The sequence below is a fragment of the Malaclemys terrapin genome, chromosome 22 (genome assembly GCF_027887155.1).
Source record: "Malaclemys terrapin pileata isolate rMalTer1 chromosome 22, rMalTer1.hap1, whole genome shotgun sequence".
NCBI classification, from domain to species: domain Eukaryota; kingdom Metazoa; phylum Chordata; order Testudines; family Emydidae; genus Malaclemys; species Malaclemys terrapin.
In genome coordinates this window covers 7853564-7874369 of record NC_071526.1, presented here as the reverse complement: position 1 = coordinate 7874369, position 20806 = coordinate 7853564, and the positions used below count along the sequence as shown (strand labels likewise).

Here is a 20806-nt window from a genome sequence, read left to right as displayed (position 1 = left end):
TGAGGTGACACTTCACAGAACTGTCAAATAAGACCAAGCGAAAAAGAAGGTTGTGAATTTAGGAATAGAGTCAGTCTTCAGGATTTAAAGTCTGTTGAAACAGATTGCTTTTTCATCTGAATATTAATTATTATATAAAGACTCCTTTTTTAGTTTTGAAAGTAATAACTCAAGTCTTGAGAAAATGCCATAAAACACTTCAGTAAAAAGTCTGTACCTGCTTGTCCTGTTGCCACCAAAAGCTAAAAGAAAAATAGTACATTTTAACTTTGATGTAGTTTTTGAAAACTACTATCACAGATCTAGCTTTGGAGCCCCATACTACATCTGGGATCCAAGTGGTGGTATTTGTTTTGTACTGCTAGTAAATTTTTAAACTTCATCAGTGGTGTTGGCATGACCGTGCATTTCAAACTCTATGGGCAAGTACCATAGGAGAAGGACAGGTTCCACTTTTACTAATCTTGTGCTTTAATATCAGACCTTGGAAAATAAAACCAGCAAATTAATGCTTCTGTCTGAATTGAAGTCTGCAGCCTTCTCTATATGCTACATGAGTAGCTTGTTAACATGTGCACAATTTCTTCAGCTAAACATACGTCTCAAAAAATTGAGGTCAGACCTATATTGGAGGAGAAGCAGGAGGATGTGGTGATGGTTGAGATTCCAGAATCAAAACCTGTGGAACAGTTCGGAGAGAAGCCAGGTATAGCTGTGGTGGCTATGACTCTCTGCAGTGCTTTTTCTATCCTTTCCTTTTTTATGCTTGTACTTGTCTGCTCTGAAATGTTTCACAAATTTTGGCCTTTTTCTTCATTTCTTTGCAAGATGTCTCTTTGTAGTCAGGCAACCAACAGGCTGGGATGGGTTTATGTCCTTAAGTGTGGAGAAATGTTGGAATAGAATTGCTTGATTACACTTTTTAGACATGTATGCAGTGTAGTTGTGGCTGTGTCCGTCCCAGGAGATTAGAGAGACAAGGTGGGTGAGGTAATATCTTCTATTTGACGAACTTCTTTTGGTCAGAGAGACAAGCTTTCGAGCCACATAGAGCCTTTTTTCAGGTCTGGGAAAAGTACTCTGAGCATCACAGCTAAATGCAAGATGGAACATATTGTTTTCTAAGAGATCGTTCAAGGTAGAGAGGCTTGTTAATATCTCTGCAGTGATAGGGCAAAAAGAGGGGGTTAGTGGGATACAGATTGTTGTAAATAAATCCAGCAGACTTTTAGACAGAAACTCTGTGCTCAGATGGAGAGGTTTTAAAGGTATAATTACATTTCAAGTAAGACTATATTTTAAATTTGTGTACTTATAAATGCTAGGTTTCAGAGTAGCAGCCGTGTTAGTCTGTATCCGCAAAAAGAACAGGAGTACTTGTGGCACCTTAGAGACTAATAAATTTGTTAGTCTCTAAGGTGCCACAAGTACTCCTGTTCTTTTTATAAATGCTAGATTAGAAAATGTGGAATATTGTTTTTGTGGTCTTAAAATATCTGCTTTAAAACTCTCTTTTTGGATTTCATTTTAGAGGTTGCTTGCATTTTTTTTAAATCTTGTTAAATATGTTTTGTAGTTCATGACATCTTGGGGAGCCATCTTTTGTAGAGCCTAGATTTCTTAGGACATGTTTATTATTTGTTACAACAGTATCTTGTTGACTTCTTGGCAAAGAAGCTGAGATGTGTATAAATTTTGTATAGTGTTAGGATGAATTTGTGTATTATACCAGTGTTATCAGAAATCTGCTCTGTTTGCTACTTCTCTAGTAATGAAAGGAAACTCATGAATGCTTACTGGCGCATAATTCTGTCCAGCCAGCATCCTCCATATCTGTGTTTGAGTAGAGTCCCATTCTGCCACTCCCACCACAATTCACTATAGAAACCTTGTTTTGTAGCCATAATGTTTCTGTCCAAAAAGATATAGACAGGCCCATCAATACCTTTCCTAAGATGGAGACTGACACAGTCATTCCCATCTTCTTCCATACTGGAGTGACATCTGCCTACGCAAGTGTTGCCAGCTCTGGCTGGCTTGAGAAGTCAGAGATTGATACTGTAAATCAACCCAGGCCTCCAACAAGGCACTGCAAAGGGCTAGCAAGTAAGACACCAGGACACAATTCTGATTGTTTTGATTGTTTTCGTATGCAATTGCAACGCAGGATTATACCAAAGATCTAACTCCTAGAGCGGCTTAAAACAGGCAATTTTAGTGTGTGGTCTGTTTTTTTCTCTTCCCCCCCCCCCTCAAATGTAGACATACGCTGTCCTTAAGAGATGAGTCCCCGTTGACCCTAACCTCACCATTAGTGACTTACTTCCCTGCAGTCTTCCATTTGGTATATTAATGCACTCGTAACTTCTTCTAGCCAAACATACTTTTGAAAATATTGAGATGAAACCAATAGCAGAAGAAGAGGAAGAGGAGAAAGTGGAGGTGTTTAAGGTTACTGTTCCAGAATCAAAATTAATGGAACCATTCCAAAAACAGCCAGGTACAGCTGTGATGGCTTCTCATACAGTCGTGCTAACATCACCTCCTACAGTACTTACACCTGCTTTTACACAGCTTGTTTGTTATGTACAAGCAGCGTTATGGATTGCCGGTGTTAAAGGTGCTGAAATACTATAGAATATGGCTAGAATTTTTGCTGTGGTACTAACTCAATTAAAACCAGAGTAAACGTGGCAAGTACCTTGGATCATAATGCTACAACATCAAACGTAGTTATGAGCCAGACAACTTTAGTGGGGTGGGGAGACATATAAAAGAAATATGTTTACAGCAGTGGTTCAGCAGTTCCATTGATACATGCACTGATTCATACAGATGGCAACCTCCAAAGGTGGTGTACCTTGCTGGAAGTGCTGCAGTGTTGTCACTTTCATAGGCATATGTGTCATAAATCCTACTAGCAGTATACAAAGTCTAGAATTGTTCAAGTTGTGCTCTCCCTGACCTGTGGCAGCTGTTGTGCTACACAGTTTGAGGAGTTAGATTGCAACCTCCTTTTTTTATTGCATTGTACTTGACGGCTCTTCACTACTAATTCAGCCTCCCCTGGAGTCAGTTGCTCTTTCCAAGCCACTCCATTGCTTCAAATAAACCTCCATTTGTCTTAAATAAAGGCAGATTTTATTGGCAAATTACAGAAGTTGAAGACCAACATAATGTAATAAAATAAAATGTAAAATACGTAGAAATATCACCTACTTGGATACTGTGGAAAAGGTTGATAAACTAGTAAACTAGCTCTGCGCTTTAATTACACGATATCCAAATATTACCTGCTGCAGTGTGGCAGGCAAAACTAGTTTCTCAGAGCCTTGCACTTTCAGCCTGCCAGCTATGTCCGGATCACATGGTCCACGGTTCTGTGCATCAGCAGAGTTTCTTCTTCCCTTTGTAGGGAAATATCCCTTTGTTCTCCCATCAACCAGTCTTTGTTTGCAAGGTACCCATTCCCTCCACTCTTTGGTCCCATCACATACTCCTCTGTGGGTCAGAGTAGTGGCTTACTACACCTCCAAAACCATGTACATTGTTATTGCCAAATTGTAACGATTTCTCCACCCAGCTCTGTTGAGATGGACCTTTGTGAACATGTTGCCTTCCAGGCATTGAATCCATGCACACCTGACAGTTAATTGTTTCCTTTCTCAGCCTGACCACTCTCATTTTATGTGGTTCTTCATTATTATCCATAACAGGTTGTGCCTCTATAGCCAATATTATGCTAGGTACAGAAATACATTTGAAGTATAACCTAGTAATCAAAGTGATTAGTATTTGATACATCAGATAAGTAATTATAGGCTGCCAAAGGAAACTGTTTGAATTTTGTGTTCTCTTCCCCCTGTCCTCTTATCCCAAAGCATCATAAAATTAGTAGCATAATTCTGCGTGCTGATATTCAGACAAGGTTCCTGAAGAGAGGTGGTTCTTGCAAGTTTGCTCTTGGTAACTTCTCCTTTTCCATGCCGTCTTTGAGGTGGCATTTTAATGAATGCATAATTTTTTTAGTTATACATGTCCTTGAAAATATTGAGATAAGCCCAATAGACGAAGATGAGGAGGAAGAGAAAGTGATGACGATGAAAGATCTAGAACTAGAGCCCAAATTTCTGGAACCAGTCCAAAAGGAGCCAGGTACAGTTGTGATGGCTTCTCACACCCGTGTGGTTTACATTTCCTTCTACTAAGCCTGCCTCTGTTTGCTATCTCACAGCTACCACAAACAACTTCTCCCATGTTTATTGTCACTTCTACAGTACAAGCAGTGTCAAGGCAGTGGTGCTAGATGAGATTGTGTCAAAAGGATGCCGGGTCAATACCAGGCACTTACTGATGTATAGGAGAAATGTTTTTTGAGAAATGTCATACCTTGGATTAATATGCAACTATGTGAAAGTTAAGTAAACTTTGGTATCAACAAGTTTGTGCACTTGATTACCAGTAAAATTATGTTTGCAGTTTTCTTGCATTTTTCTCTTGGTCTGCTATTTGTATTGGTCAAATACATATGGTATTTCTGCATATTTTATTTTATAGACAAAGACAAAAAGCATTTTAATACCTCTTTGAATGAGAGGCAAAACAGGGATCAGAGGATATCTAAACATACAGACTATGATCCTTAAATCTGAAAATTTCTGATGTCTTAAGTCTAGCTGGGTGAACCGTAGTAAATTAAATCGCTTCCTGGCTCTTTGAGCTCTGGTCAAGTGAAAAATTCGTCAGCTTGGACAAAGTACCAAGTGTGTATTGTCCTATTTGAGCCATAGGCCCGGAACTAAGGGTGTGGGGGGTGCTGCAGCACCCCTAGGTTTTAGGTGGGGCTCAGCTCCTGGCCCCACACATGCGCTCCCAGCCCGGGGTCCTAGCTGCTGACCCCAGCCTCAGCCCCCTTACCCCTGTCTGGGTCCCATTCTCCCGGAGACAGGGCCCTGCTCTTGGTCCCAGCTTAGGGGAGGGGGGAAGGGGCGCAGCGAGGGGTAGGAGGGCTGGCTTTCAGCATCCCCACTGTTAAAAATGTTCCAGCGCCACTGATTTGAACCAGTAGTTGACTTCCTGAATATGAGCTTCTGTCAAACTGAATTTATTATTTCAAATAATGGGAAGAAGTTTAATTGGACAACCATAAAAATGAATAGGCTCTTGTGGGTATAGAAATTGCTTAGTGAATTGTTTGGGGCTTGCTTTGACATAATGGATCAGTTTGACCACCTATTCCTAAATGTAAGGATTTTTAGAAACTTGATCGCTCAGAAACTAGAATTGGGGAAGGAAGAGGGTTGGTGAGTTTTGCATGTACCTGATGCTTGTATGTGAGGCTTGTCATGCTTCTGCTGACGGACACGTGTTTGAAGCCTATATGTTCAGTGCTGCACCTTTCAGCAACTGGGAGATGATGGGTATCGTTCCTCAACAGTGACTCTTCTTGTGGCAGGGGGAATCATCTGACCTAAAAAGTAGAAGTCTGCTTTGAAAGCCAAGTGGAGACTGCTGCTTGTCTGTAATGCTTTATAACGAAATACCTAGTGATTTGTAATTGGCCAAAAGAAAATGCATAAATCTGATCCCGAGATGGTGAGGAGGTGGAGAATCTCAATGTCTGATTCAAAAACTTCTAAAGTTTCTGTTTGGGGACTTCATGGTGCAGTTAAAACAAGTGATCACAGTTATAAATGTTTGTACTTTAAAGGTTTCATAATGATGAACTTTATCAGTGGTGTTTGAAAGATCCAGAAACTCCTTGCAGGGTCACAAGTAAATTAGCATTTCTGGTGTGGCTTCTTTGCAGAGTGCAAGCTTGCTTTTTTACTTTCTATACAATGCCTATTATTAAAACTATAAGGAAAATATCCTCCACCTTTCTGTACTAAATGCACAAGCTGCTTTCCTCTCTCTTTCTCTCCCTCCCCCCCCCCATTTTTTTTTTTAACTACAGTGCTCTAATCTGGGAAGATTTTCCTAGGGATCTAGAAACATTATGCATTTTGAACCTTGCCTTGACTCTTTTTCCCTGTTCAGCAGTAGCGGTGGTTACACCTGACCGAAGCCCACGGCCCACCTCTGCACCAGCCATTGCTCAGAGACATGTTGTTGAACCTACCCCACCAGCTGCATCAGATACCAAGGAAATAGTAGTAGTTTCTAAAGTGGAGAAGGAAGCTGTGGAAACTGAGGGAAAGCATGAAGAAATGCTACCTGAGAAGGCGAAGATGGAACCATCTGAAGTGGCCAAGGTACACTAGCCTTAGAATTACCATAAAGTGTTTGTTTGTGAGGACTGCAAGTGATTTTTGCTTTATATGGAATGCTAGCTCTAAAATGGCCTCCAATGGCAATGTTGCATTAGATGGGAAGGGGTAGAGAGGTATCTCATCCCTGTATAGTCAGTGGATTGGGAATGGGATCCTCTCTAGCTAGTTGGTTGTGATTCCAGAGAATACCTTTCCTGAACTTCAAGATACCACAAAAAAATGCTACAGTGCAAGTTACAGTTTTCATGTCTTAATTGTACTTAGGGCAGAACTTCTTTTCCAGGGATGGTCCTAAACAAATTAGGTGTTACCTGTTGATCACCTTAAAATATGTTCCACTAAGAATTAACTTCACATACAACTGAATTTGTTCTTGTTAACTAGTAACGCTCTTTACTTCAGTGGAATTGCCTGTGATATACACCATGTGAGAGAAGAATTGGGCCCAGAGTCTTCCAGCATTTATAGTGTAAAGTGGTGTTTTATTTGATTTGTTTTCCCTGGAGAGCTGTGAATGGACTTCTGACAGGCTGGCAGCTGGACTAAAATGTTGATTTATGACTATTTAAACACTGTTTAGACTGTGTTGGATTTACTATTAAGTGGGACTACTTAAAAATTGGAAAGTGAAAATATCTGGTTCTTCTGTGAGTATTCTGTGTAAAATATAGATAGATAAAAATATAAGGCAGAATAATATATGAAGAGGTGTTTCAACACTATTATTTTAAAGTTTATTTTGAGAGAGGGTATGGATAGTGGAGAATCTAGAGACAGAAAGGGTAGATAACTTAAGATTGCTTCCTGTCACTCTGAATAGTGTACATTCTGTTTTCCCCATTTTTTGTTGGGAGTCAAACTCTTCTTGTAATTAAATCATATAGAGAGCAAGTCACGTATGGTAGCTGTAGTTGTATTCCATGGAAGATCAGTATGTATAAAATAAGCACTTGAGGCACGAGGGAGGAGACAGTGCAATATCCTCACCAACCCCCCAGACAAGCCAAGAAATCTTTATTTTCAGTCTTCAAGAAATCCCCGTAGGGATAATAAGAATTCCTGTTGGTTGGAGAAAACTTTTGGCAATCTGGAAACATAGGGTCAAATTTGAACCTGGTTACATCTCGTCAATCTCTGACTCTAATGAAGTTGCATCCACTTAAAACTGGTGAATTTGGCCCTTCAAAACCACAATTGCCTAACATGATCACAGTGTCACATTTTCATTGTGTGTTAACCACTTTGTAGCTTCCTTAACGGACAGTACTAAGTGTATTCCTTTTGATATCTAAGTGCCTCTCTTCCTTAAAAACACACATGAGAGGTGAACAAATCGTTAGTCAACAGGACCTTCTATATGATTAATGAAACACAACTTTTGGTAACTCACAGTTGGACTGATGACACCACTGATTAAAATTGTCAATGGCTGTACATCATTGCCAAATAGAGCTCTGAACTTTTTGTCATAAAGGCGTGGAGCAGGAGCACTAAGTCACTGAGGATGAGTGCGAAAGACTACTGGAGTCTTGCAGATAATTGAAACGTAAAACAGGTTAATGCCACACAATGGTTACATTTAAAATAATTCCATTCACCCAGTCCCTCATTTATCGGACAGATTTTTCTAGTTACAATATTAGATTTACTTTGACGCTTAGTGTAGAAAGAATTCTTGTAAAATCCTGTAGACTCTAGAAGCTCCTAAACTGCTCCATAATCTAATCTAGTCTTGGGTTAATCATGTGTTTCTTTATCTTTGCATATATAACTATTTTTGCCTTGTGACAACCAATCTTGGTGATGTTTCCTGTATTTGTACTTTATCCCATTTCAACATTCTTCCTGCATTGTGGTGGTGGTATTGCTAGTTCAACAGGCCCATCAAGGTAATCTTTCCAGAGTTACTTCACTGATAGGCTAGTAGGCGGTGCAGTTTTACTTGAGTGATTCTTGCTCTTTACCTTGCCCATCAAATGTAAGCATGCCATCTCTGTTACAGCTTGGATTGCTTATGTGAATTGGATGAATTTAATTCCTTTTAACTTTAAAAAGCTTTGAAAATATTGGTTCTTAGCTCTACATTTATGTGGAATGAAAGACTCGGCTCCAGTGCTACTGGTAGGTCAATTGGCTGACAAATGTAAATACATACGTATAGACACGTGTATGGCCTGTGTTATGCAGGGGTCAGACTAGATGATCACCAGGAAAGAACATCTTTATTTTCTGTCTTTGAAAAGTTATATATCTATTAATTTGAACATGTCACTTTGACAGTGATCTCATTGGGATATCAAATTGTAGATAACCTTTGGAAACACTGGCTTACAAATATCCTTAAAACAAAAAGCCTATATTTGGTGGAACTATTAAATAAATGCTCTTTGGGGTCTTTTAAAACACTGGTGTCAATTGTACTTTCAGTTTTAGAAACATGATGTTGAACTAACAAATTGTCACTGTTAGTTATGTTAACCCTTGTTAACCCTCTTCAGAAGACTGCATGTTGATTCCTGCACGTTGACACATTTCAAAACCAACTTAATATTTCAGCTGTGTTTTGAAACTGAGTGGTTTCCAAAAATCTACTAACAAGAAATGTTTTTACCACTTTATTTCTTAAATGTAGGTGGGGAAAACGCACAGCGAGGTCACATTGCCTACCACAAATGGTGACCAGCCCCAGGTTTGTGCTGATAATTATCAGTTAGATTTTTCACATTTTTTTAAAAAGGTTGTAAAATGAAGGTTCAGCATAACTAAATGAACCAACATTTTTTGTTTTTTATCACTACAAAACAGCAGCCTGCAGAAAAAGAGGAAGATCCGATAAGAATGAGGAAGGTTAGCCATCTTACACTTTCACCAAGCAAAATTGCCATATCACTCATGCATACTTAATCTATTTAAAAAGACAGTGCTCCAATTTCTTCATGTGCTTTGATTTTTAATCGGCAAGTATCTGTTGTTTTTCAAAATGATTCAGTTTTTTGTCCCAGTGGCAATCTGAGATTGTTAAATAAATCTCTGTTAAAGAACTTCTTAGTGAGAAACATACTCTGTTTTGAATATGAATTGTTTCACAGTTCTGTACAGAAATAAAGCTAGTAACAAGCACAAGAAAATTGTACATTGAACGTTCCAGGAAATGCAAAAACTTAAGCATTTATAGTTTTATGGGGTACGTGACAGGGAAGATATGTAAAATGCTGAAGTTATTTCAAGTATGTTAATTGTAGTACACATTTTAATAAAATGCTTTTTAAAGGCTTGGAAGCATTGGAAAAACTACACGTACAATACCATTTAATGCAGCACCATACACACTTCATTATCAGGAGGTTGAAAATGTCTTAATCTTTGCAAGTCTTCCATAGAAAATGTTGAACACTTATTTGCTGAGAGCAGGATGCCTTTGTTGTAGCAATGCAAATAAGCCAATGAAACTCTGGGAACTGTCTCTTTAAATGAAACTCATGTACATTATTCCATTGTTCATGAGCAAGGTCCTCCATTTCTTGGTGGTGACTGTGTCTACATACGTTCTTGTGGTTCTACAGCCCATCCCATATTGGCACAATGCTGCGCTCCAAACATTTATTTAACTTTTTTTATTTGCCAATTTGCGATTCCCGCAAGAACAACATTTTAATTTTTTGTGCTTTTCTTTTTTTTTTGTTCCCCCTTTCTTTCATTTTCACAGAAAAGATCAAAGAAACTAGATGGTGAAAACATTTATATCAGGCATAGCAATTTAATGTTGGAGGTTTGTATGAACTTGACGCTTATTTCAGTTGCGTTTGCCTGGACCTTCTGCATTCTTTGCTGAACTCTTTTTCTTCCTCCTCTGCTGCTGAATTTGTTTTTGCATGCTATTGCATGAAGACTTTTAAAAAATATGCTTTTGCATGTCGACAATAAACACGACGATGTGCAGTCATTTCTCCTACCTTTTTTGGTTTTCATTCTGTCATACTTACCAGAAAAATATATGATTGGGATAGTCCTGTGTTAAATCTGTTTCTAGCATCCTAGTGACTTTATTGCATATTTTTTTTTCCTTCAGTCCACAAATAGGAATTTCTGCATTCATAATAACGTGAATCACACAGGATGCAAGTATATAGAGAGAGAGTCTCTCTCTCCTTGACTGAGACAAGGGAAAAAGAGGGGAATGGAATCAAGGATGAATCACAATTGAGCACATAAAAATGAGACGGACAGTAAAGCCGCAAGCTGTATAACCTATACAGCAATCTTGTTCAGCGTTCTTCAGAAGGGCTCATGCCACTTCAGGAGGGCTCAAGCCACCATTGCTTGCTCACAGTAATGTTAGATGAGGCCTTTTTTGCTTTCCAGAGACCTGCCAATAGAATTTACCATCATTATTGCTGTAATTTTTCTCTGAACACTTTCCTGCTCTAATGTGTTCTAGGAAACTTACAGTTCTCCTACATTGGAACAAACGAGTGGTCAATAGCAAGTCCCCTGGTGTCTGATATAATTACTATCTCTAGCCAAGTGTGCCATTGAATACACTTCAGTAGGCTACTGCTCAGCTGTCAGTTGCCATGTATTCTGAGGGTGCAAGGTTGTTTTCTGTCATTTCATGCACAGGTGTAGATCTTGGATAGTCTGCTTTGACACTGAAACTTAAAATTTAGAAGGCTCCCACGCAAACAAGATCTCAAAGACTGGAACGTTCCAATCATATATTTATACATTGTTATGGAAGACACTTTGTGGCTTCTGGTACTGACTTTTTCTGTGTGTTGTGTTTCTATTAACGATTACAGCTTTAGCAGCTGATAGGGGTTTCCTCAGCAGTTGCTTTTGAAAATGAAATGTACTAACTGCCTTTTTTCAAATCTTAATTTAAAGCTTTGCAGCTTTTGGTTTCTGACTGCTCCAATTTTAAGCTTTTGGACATCAGTAAAATGGTCAGCAGGAGTCAGAATGCAACAAGGATTTCACCCACCATTTGTTTAGGCCACGCATAAGCTAATTGTTTATCAATTCTCAATGAAAATTTGTCCTAAATGCTTTTTTCCTGCTAGTGTGGTACTTGGCTCTGGCACATGTATTGTGTGCTCCGGTGCGCTTCGTTTTGCCTTAACCTCTTACTGCCTTCCCCTGCCACCCGAAACACTTTTGTTACAGGTGTTCACAGACCCTCAGCTAGAAATGGGCAACCAAAAAAGTTGAGTTGCCTATTGTTTCTTCCTTCTTATTCTGTGTATTTGGCAGATCAGATTAAATCCAGCAGACTGGCTGAGTGCGGGAAAATGTTGTAGAAAATGTTTATTTTGTTTTATTGAAAACAGTTACTCCTTCAGATCTTGAGCTTCTGTGCTTCATAAATTTATAAAAAGGTGGAACAGGAAGAAAGTGTAATTATTAGAGGGCTTTGTTCATTAAAAGAGGCTTACAAAAGCAATTCAAACTTCTGTGGGATACATCCTGCTAACTTTAGCGTCTACATTAATACTATTCTGGCGGGGGAAGTCCAAATGTGAATAAAGTGCTTCTTATCAGGGGCAGGCTAAACAAGAGGAGTGATCTTTGTGTTCTTTCAATCCAGAGTCAGTGGCAGGGCTCCTGTGCATGTGTTGCCGATTCCAGCTTGTGAGCTTATCATGGAGTCTTCAATAGTCGTTTTCATGCTTTTTCTAACTAGCAGGCACTCATCTCCTGTTTTCATGCGGGACAAAAGCTAAAACTATTGGTTCCCCACGGATAGGCCAAAAGAGAGAGCTATATTAATGAAGCACCCTGTTATCTCTGCTAGCTGAAGGCAGTCTGTCTTTGGTAAGCTTGCAGGATCGCAGGACTGGGTGACCAGACAACAGAGTAGCCTCTTTTGACAGGTATTAATTTAAAGCAAATGCAAGCAATCTAGTCTTGTGTAAGTAAGTGACTTAAGTTGAAAAACAATTGAATGTATAGAGAATGGAATTTGCAAAATCAGATTTGCCAGTGACTTTGTCTTGCTTGTTTTTTGCACTGTCTTGAAATGTCTTTGTTTAGCTTAAGCCTATTTTATTCAAAAGGCTTTGTTTTAAACAAACTCTGTTTTTACTTGTTCTTGAATGAGTTAGTTGAATAGTGGACTAGTGTTGAAGTCTGTGCATTTATGCTGTAACCTGGCATCACAGAAGAGAGAGTTAGCATTTTCCATACCCTTATCGTTTTAGCTTGGGTGCACTGGTTACTTTGTCATGAAGTAGGTGCTCAGTTAGTTTTAGGAGTCGTTTCCTTATCTCACAATTTGTTCACTAGTGTGAAACCACCAGTATAGTTCCTGGAAGGAATGAGGTGTGGGCAAAGAAGGTTATGGAGGTTGCTTTTTTAAAGATAATTTCATATGGGAGGGGAAGAAGTGGAAACTAGAAACAAACTCTTAAGAATGTTAACAGTATCTGTGAGCTTCCCTTAGATATTCAGGGTTAATGGAAGAACAACAAAAGAGGAAAACATGCCGTGAAGGATATGAAATCAAATTGTCAGGGTTCTTTTAATTCTGTACCTTGATATTTTAAATCCTCTTTAGGTAAAAATCCAGGTGTTTCAACTATAATTTCTTTTGCTGAAGTAAAAGATGACTAATGTCAGGTCTCCCTGCTAGAGGGGCAGACCTCTTCCACTTAATTAAACTTTGTCCCTCAATCTGAGGGTAGAGTAAAGGGAAGGAGAATATTCCCTTGTATGTTTACAGAGTGAGCACAACTAATGGAAATTGGCAACAACTTTGAGTGCAGCTTGCTATCTGGCAGCACAGGCAATTTTAGATGGCCTCTTTTTATGTTCATCTTCATTTGGTTGTTTTAAATCATAGGAACTAGATAAAACTCAAGAAGAAATAAAGAAACACCATGCTAACATCAGTGAGCTGAAGAAGAACTTTATGGAGTCCGTCCCCGAATCCCGGCCTAGTGAATGGGATAAGCGCCTGTCTACTCACTCCCCCTTCAGAACATTTAACGTCAATGGGCAGGTCCCCACCGGAGTGGAAGGAGTGAGTACTTATGAAATGTGGTATTGACTGATTTTATATTGTAGCAACTAAATACTGATGCTAAATGAATGTCTTTAAATAGTGGAGGACTAAACTTGGCTCGTTATATTTCTGGTTGGGGACATTTCAGATGTCTCTTTTGGTGGGTTTTAAGAACAACATTGTTGCTGAGGGTATTCTTTTTTTCTTTTTTTCTTTTTTTTTAGTTTAAGTCACAATTCTTATGTGATACAGTATAAAACAATATTGGCACTTCCTATCTGGCTTTGTAGCAACATTAGTTAATGTTGCCACTGGAACCTTGTTTTCTTGCTATCAGTTTCAGCATTACAAGAGCAGAGACTTAAATAGTTATGTTGGGATCTGGTTTATTCAAAGTACAGATGGGGGTAAATCTTATCTTCCAAAATGGAAAATGTCAAAATTGATGTGGATTGTAATTTTAAATCTTAGCTTCAAGGATATCATCACAAACCATGGAGGAAAATTTTTTTTTATTTTGGATGGTGCCTCTAAGAACCAAAAATCACAAGGCTTGATAAGCTGGAGAGGAACTTGTTAAGAGAATTTTGTATGTAACTTGGCCCTGATCTTGCATCAGGAACTGCCTGTGTGTACCCATATTCCAGTGGGATGTCTTACTAACACAGGCACAGAGGTATACAAGGGGTTGGGCCCTGGCTTGGTAGAAACCTAATTGCTTTTTAGGGAAGTGTTATCCATATTTGTAGCAGTTATGCACATTCATAGACCTCTTGTTTAGTTTCATAAGAATTTTACTACTTTTCAATACAAGTAAGCTGGAGAAGCCAAGAGATCAGTCACTCTGTCTAGTCTATTCCTTACCGGTAGTCCGTATCTTACTGGGATAGGCCCTGTCATATTACTACTGCTGTTACTTAACTCCTAATTAAAACTCATAGATCAAAATAATTACAACTTCTTGAACAATGATAGTTATTTGCCTTAAAGGGAGGGAGTGAAATCCTAGCTCCATTGAAATCAATGGCAAAACTTTCACTGGTTTCAGTAGGCCCAGGATTTCACCATAGATCCACCCCCCCCTTACCCCGCCACCAATTGCTGTGGAGACTGTGTTTTTCTTTGCTTGACTTTTAAACCATGCAAGTGTGGAACTTGTAACATGGAATCATCTTGGGGGAGGGAGAAGGAAGTTGCCAGTTAATTTGTTAAACACATGAAGCCACTTAACAGTTTGATCACTGAACTTTATTTTAAGAAGCCTTTCTGCAGGATGCTGTCCAGTAGAGATGATGCAGGGGTCTCCACCTGTAAGAGTATTTCCCAAGATGGGGACAGAGGGGATAGTGTGTGCTTACCAACCCACAACTACAGTGGTTTGTTAGCAATTCTTTAACACTGTGCTAAGGGTAGTGCCAGCCCTATGCGCATCACTTCCCTGATACCTGTCTCTGGAAGTTCCAACACCTGTGACATGATCCTTCTGAAAACGGCATTTCAGTGAAGGTGATTTATGATCATAACATGAGACCACTGCAGGAAGGCACATGGATAGTGTTTTAGTTTGCCTTCACGTTCTTATCAAATGTATAAGGAAGATAAATTTGAATGTAATATTCATTTTGCTAATGTACCATTATGCTGTTGTTGCAAAAGTCATGGCATTCTATATGGGGTTATCTTTCTACTATTCCTATATCTTAAATTACAAGACAACTGAACTTTACACACTTTGTGTATGTCCAGGTCAAGAAAGCCAATCTCCTATCCTCTGAAAGAAGGGTTGGTGGGCCAGAGGTAAAGCTGCTGTTTATATGTGCTTCTGAACCAGAATTTTGCTATTGTAATGGCACTAAGCAAAAACTCAACAGCAGCTGCTGAGTAACATATTATTTTTTTTTTTTTGCCAACATTAAGTAGTTTCATATCTCACAGCCTCCTGACCTAACACCTTAAAGGATTTGCACTGCTGCAGCTTTTGCAGCTTTCAATTTGCTTATTTCGGCGCATGGCTGGTTGAAAAGCTGCATGAAGATGTAACCGTGTATTCGGAACGAAAAACAATTCTGAAAGTTTAACTATACCCTGTTCTTTTTATGTTGTCTTCCTTTCCTTTCTTTTCTGTTTTGTTTTTTGTTTTAATAATCATGTTACTCTTGCATTTTATTTTATTTCTTTTGCTGCCCAGTCCCCCAGCTACTTTCTCCCTGATACTCATCACTTAGGGGTGTGCAAAGAACCAGTCCCAAAATACAAGACTGATCAAAGGAGGTTGGATCAACTGAGAGAGCTTAGGGCCAAATTTTTTCTTTCGTAGATTTACTGGGGTTGACCATGCTTGGCCAGCTGAAAGGATGGAAAGCATTTCTTGAATAAACTGCAATAAAATTTCCCCAGACAATTTTCACAAGTGCTAAAGCATTTGTATGATACTGTGTTCATTATAATTTCACATTCTTTAGATTCTGAAGACTCAGATGCACTAAAATGTAAAACAAAATCCAGAGAGTTTGGAATGTTACTACTAAAAACATTCATGTTCCATACTCCTGATTTCTAAGGGATTGAATATTTTGCATTCATAACTATAATATCATTTTGAAAGTGGAAATTTTGATACTATTTTCATTTGCAAAATCTTCAGAACTTTCAAAACAAGATTTTATCATCTGCATTAAAATCTAGGTGTCAAACCTTATGAACTAATGTCACTTTTAAGGCCAGTATAGTATAGGAAGTTGTAAAAGACTGCATTTTTTATACTACCATTTCTATTTGTAATACAACAAAATAAACTTTTCTCAGCAACTTCAATTGTGGAACACTTAAGTACTAGATTTTAAATTATCCGTCTCTCAAAGGGAAATTGTGAACACACATGAACATGGCCCTAAGGTTAGTGGATTCTATGAAGATGGTCATACTCAGAAGCTAAATTATAGGATATTGCTGAAGTGCTTCTATCCTGATTGAGCCTCCACAGAATTTGTCCTTCACAGCAGTTTGCCAATTTAGTAATAAAATATTGATCAGAGCCTCTGGAAGACGTGTCCTAACACTTTGTACATCCCTAAGTATCATTTTGAGCACTTCCCATCTGTCATTTTTGTTCATCTCTCTGTCTTTCTTGATCTTCTACCACGAAAGCAGACACAGGAACGTCCTCTGTTAGTACAGGATGAAGACAAAATAAAAAAGCAGATGCCTACTGAGACAGCAGTACCCCAGCAAGCAAAAGAAGACCTTCTTCCAAAGGTTTCTATTCCAATTCCTGAGGAGCAGAAATCACTCAAAAAGTGCCACCTGTACTCTAGTACTTTTCCTTCTCCACGCATTCCCTTTATGATGTCCCTTTTTGTGGTCCTTGCACTAACTGTGTGGTGGTTGGTCTTTCTCTGATCAGAAACAGGGGGCCTAACAGAAACCTCATGACCACAGCTCTTGAATGGTCAGCTGCATCTTCTACTGTGTCTTCTACGTGCTGCCCTCTGATCTCCATAGTTCGTTGTCCTACGAACAATCTACAACTATGTTTTTGATCATAATATTTTACCTTGTACAATATATGATTTGGAATTCTAAAGGAGTGGCAATGGGTTGCCAGACCTGCAATAATGCACTGAAATTTGAGCCTTGGTGATCCATAGACTAAATTTTAAAAAACATGTTAGCTATTGAGTACCTATCTGAAAGTCTTTAGCGCTGAAGTGGACATGCTGACAGTGGCTGTTTTGCTTCTGTACACTTCAAAGACTTCTTGCACAGCAGTTTGTGAAAAGACTTGATTGAAGGTTACTCTTATTCTTAAACCCAGCTCTTGTATACATTTATAGTGTTTATGGTGGGGAAAATTCAGTCTCAAATATTTATTCAAAAGGCTTAAGATCATTCACAACAGTGTACAGAGTCTGATCCATAACCACTCCTTTTCTAAGAAAACAATATTAGCATACAAATCACTTTTCTTTAATTAAAAAAGGCTTGGTGTCAGTGGCTCTCTTAGGGATAATTCATATATGTACATAGGGACAGACTACTTCAACTTGTCCTCTTTATGGAAGATCCTTTTCAGGTCTTACTACTGTCTTTGCAGGAGCATCAGTGCTTATCTTTCATAGCTGAACTCTCCTCCAAATGAAAATACTGTCTAACTTTTTTGTTTTTTTTGGGGGGGAACCCTCATTAAAAGCAGTACTTATTTATTGTAAGGTTAAATTAATCTGTTTCCTGAATTTGACTCCCTTGGTGCACTGTAGATATATGTGCTTTCAATTTGTGTTGAACTCACTGAAGTGTGTGTACTAATGGTCGTGTGAATGGAAGTAACATGCTGTTACGTACACACCCTGTGTCTGCATGTTGACTAATAGCATTGTTGTTCAGTTTATCAAAACGTGTAAAAGAGCAGTATGTCCAGATCATAATTCTAGTGTTAAAGCAATTATTATTTTGACGTCTTTAACAAAACCTTTGCATGCGGCTTATTTTTTGTAGCACTTTTGTATATATCTGGATTATTTGGTTTAAATGATCTATAATTAAGTTTAAACTTGACTGTATTGTTAATGATTCAGTTGTATGAGAACGAAGATTTGATGTTCAGCTGGGCTGAGCAAACCTGGCTCTGAAAGCGGAGGGAAGATGGGACTCTTTCTCATGGGCAGTTGCTTCTGAGTATATAATAGTCAGGGGACAGAGATGAGCCAGCCCACTCTTCCCGTTGTAATTTGCATTCTCTAGAGTATGGGTGTAGAAATAACATTATTGCTGAGACCTGCCATCAGTATTCACACTAAGGGGCTATTAAAGAATGGAAGACACTTGGATGAAAGGGATTAAAATCTGTATCTATATTTTCTTTATAGAGCTATGTACACAATGTTATTTTAGAAAGTTAATGTGTAAGTATACGTGTGGGTGGGTGGGTGCGTGTGTGCACTAGGAAAGGAAAGGAGACAAATCTATAATGAGTGCATGGAATTGTGCACACGTTCTCCAGCAAGAGGATAATAGTGAATCTTAAAATAGCTCATTTGCATCTCTATTTACGCTCATAAGTGCGTCGATTGAGGCTCGCTGAACAGTATTTCAGAACTTTAGCTAGGAAGAATCTAGTTAGTGAAACATTAATTTTGTTTTTAATCTCATGAGAATGTTCATGATTTTGGCCAGTACTGCTTGAATACTTATTATGAGTTCAGATTAGCGCTCCCATTTGTGCCCTCAGGATTTTGCTTTGTGTCAATACCAGTTTAATTGAAAAGCGTCAGACCCTTTTAGTACCATAATTGTAAACTTCCTATTAAAAACAAATTTTAACATTGTATTGATGCCAAATAGTATATACTGAAACCATAATATACAGTTTTCTTTGTAATATTTAAAAATGTAAAAACTAAATTAAGCATTAAAGGTAACATTGATATGCATATACAGGTTTAGCCACAGGCTAAGGGGAAATGCTACTTCAAAAAAAATCATGCACTGGATGGATCTAAAGAATAAGGCTCAGTAGGCAAATGAATGGAGAACCCCAGTAGTAGGGCTCGTTGTGAAATGTAGGAGGATTGCCCCGAGGAAGTGGGAGGAAAGAGCAGTGAGGAAGCTGGAAATTTGGATCAATGGATCAAAAGCTAAAGGGAGAACCTGAAATAGGAGCAGGGTGTTGAACACTTCTGGCATATGAGTTCTTACCAGAATTGCTGTGCAAGAATTGGAAAGGACAAGATGTTAAAACTCAGATCCCAGGCTACTTTAAAAAAAAGTTTGCTCTCCACAGCACATCATCTCAAAAGTGAGGGGTAGTTGTGCCTTCACTCCCAGGCATTAACTATTCTTGTGCCCCAAAACACACTATAACTAGAAAAAAGTACTTACCACTATGTTTAAAGAGCCATAGGCCTGAGATTAATATGGTGCTATTGAGGATAGCTGGACTTGAGGCAAATCAACTTCTCACAAGACTACTTTAGAAACTCCTGTTTAAAAAAAAATAATAAAAAGAGAGAGAATACCCTGAAATGACTAGAATGAATATCAATCATCACAAGGCCATGGTTTCTACAGCCATATCTGCCTTGTCAAAAGGAACTAGGAAGTGCATTTTTTTCGGGACCTTACCTAGAAAGAGGTTTGAATGTAGTGTTCAAGAGATCTATCGTTCTAGGATAAGAAGAGTTTATATCCTTTTGTTCTACTCAGGTCGTCTCTGAACTTCCTAAATAAAACAATCTCTTTATCCAGATAACTTAGAAACCAGTCTCATTTCAATCAGTAAAAGACCTTTGAACTGATTCTGAGAGAGCCCCACATAATGTTTCTCAGCACTTAATTACTATCTCTGAAGAGGACATGAAGAAATTGAACAAGCTATTAATATCTTTTTATTTAGAGGTCAGCTAATCAGCCAAACAAATTGTGAAGGTGCATGTCTTACATTAGATTAGATTTATACTGTTCAAACAAGTCTGTTTTTCGCAGAAATACCTGGTAAATACTGCATTACTTTCAAGCACCCTTAGGATGTGGTCTTGTCCACATTTAAAAATTCATAGAGCTATAACCTAGTATCCTAGAGTTGGCCTTTACGTTCACGTCCTGTAAGCCACCATCTTTCTGATCTGCTTTTTGAGTGAAGGAACATCAAGGAAGAAACTTAAAATTTTGCCTTCACTATCTATGAGGTCTTACCCTTTTCTTCCCTCCTCTTAGACTGGAGAGTCTTATGCTTCTTGGACCTCTAGATGGAGAATAATTATAAATAATATATTAATATAGAGTATCAGACTGAAATTTTGTCCAGTCAAAATTGCAGTGTATCTCTTGAAAATGTGTATAAGTAGTCTTCTGTGCTACTTCTTGACCTATCCTGGAGAGAGACTCCCACCTTTTTGTTTGCTTACAGGGCATATTTAAGCACAGTATTACCGCAAAACCACCTTTTATGGTAAGGATGGTAAAATCTCACTTGCATATGTGTTCAGTATCTCAAGGTCCCTTTCAGTCCTGCATTTTTGTGATTCTGTATTGCATTACATACATACATCATATACACTTTGCTATGCTAATTGTCTTTCTATGCTTTCCTTAAGGTTAGCTTAAGATGCAGCATTGAAATAAAAACTTTATATGAATAATACACATTTGTGTATATCTAAATAGTTCTGTATGCTTAATGTAGTACAAAATGTCAGTTTTAAATAGCTTGCAAGAGATGTTTTTATGTCTATTGCTAGCAGAGATACTTTAACAGTATGATTTACTGTTTCTAGAACTGAGATGTTCTTAAAAGGTGCTACAAGAGGAGTTGTTACCTTACAACTAGATATGTAATTTCTGATGTCAGGCAGATTAGGTGCAGAATAAGGTGTTTCACACTATACCTTAGTTTAAAGGTAGATGTCGCAGAGCTTTCATGAAGAAATACTGCAAGAATGCATCTTACTCTATCCTGACTCCAGACTACAAGATGGGGTGGAGTGGTCACAAACCATCTAACCTGCTGGCCAATTGTTACCATACCAGTGTCATACAT

At 38.4% G+C, this 20806-nt stretch overlaps 1 protein-coding gene across 39 annotated transcripts in view; it reads left to right on the top strand.

Moving 5' to 3' along the window:
- Positions 1-20806, top strand: part of EPB41 (erythrocyte membrane protein band 4.1) — a 167732-nt gene that overhangs the window by 101143 nt on the left and 45783 nt on the right. For 7 of the 39 annotated variants that reach the window (XM_054011747.1, XM_054011723.1, XM_054011725.1 and 4 more), the window contains 8 exons: positions 590-706; positions 2375-2500; positions 4030-4155; positions 6040-6254; positions 8905-8961; positions 9078-9119; positions 9979-10041; positions 13111-13290. In XM_054011747.1, coding sequence (XP_053867722.1) covers positions 590-706; positions 2375-2500; positions 4030-4155; positions 6040-6254; positions 8905-8961; positions 9078-9119; positions 9979-10041; positions 13111-13290 — 926 coding nt within the window. Of the gene's footprint in view, positions 1-589; positions 707-2374; positions 2501-4029; positions 4156-6039; positions 6255-8904; positions 8962-9077; positions 9120-9978; positions 10042-13110; positions 13291-15018; positions 15070-15460; positions 15756-16419; positions 16706-20806 lie in introns of those variants that run through there. The other 32 variants (XM_054011753.1, XM_054011742.1, XM_054011756.1 and 29 more) reach the window with 28 other exon arrangements.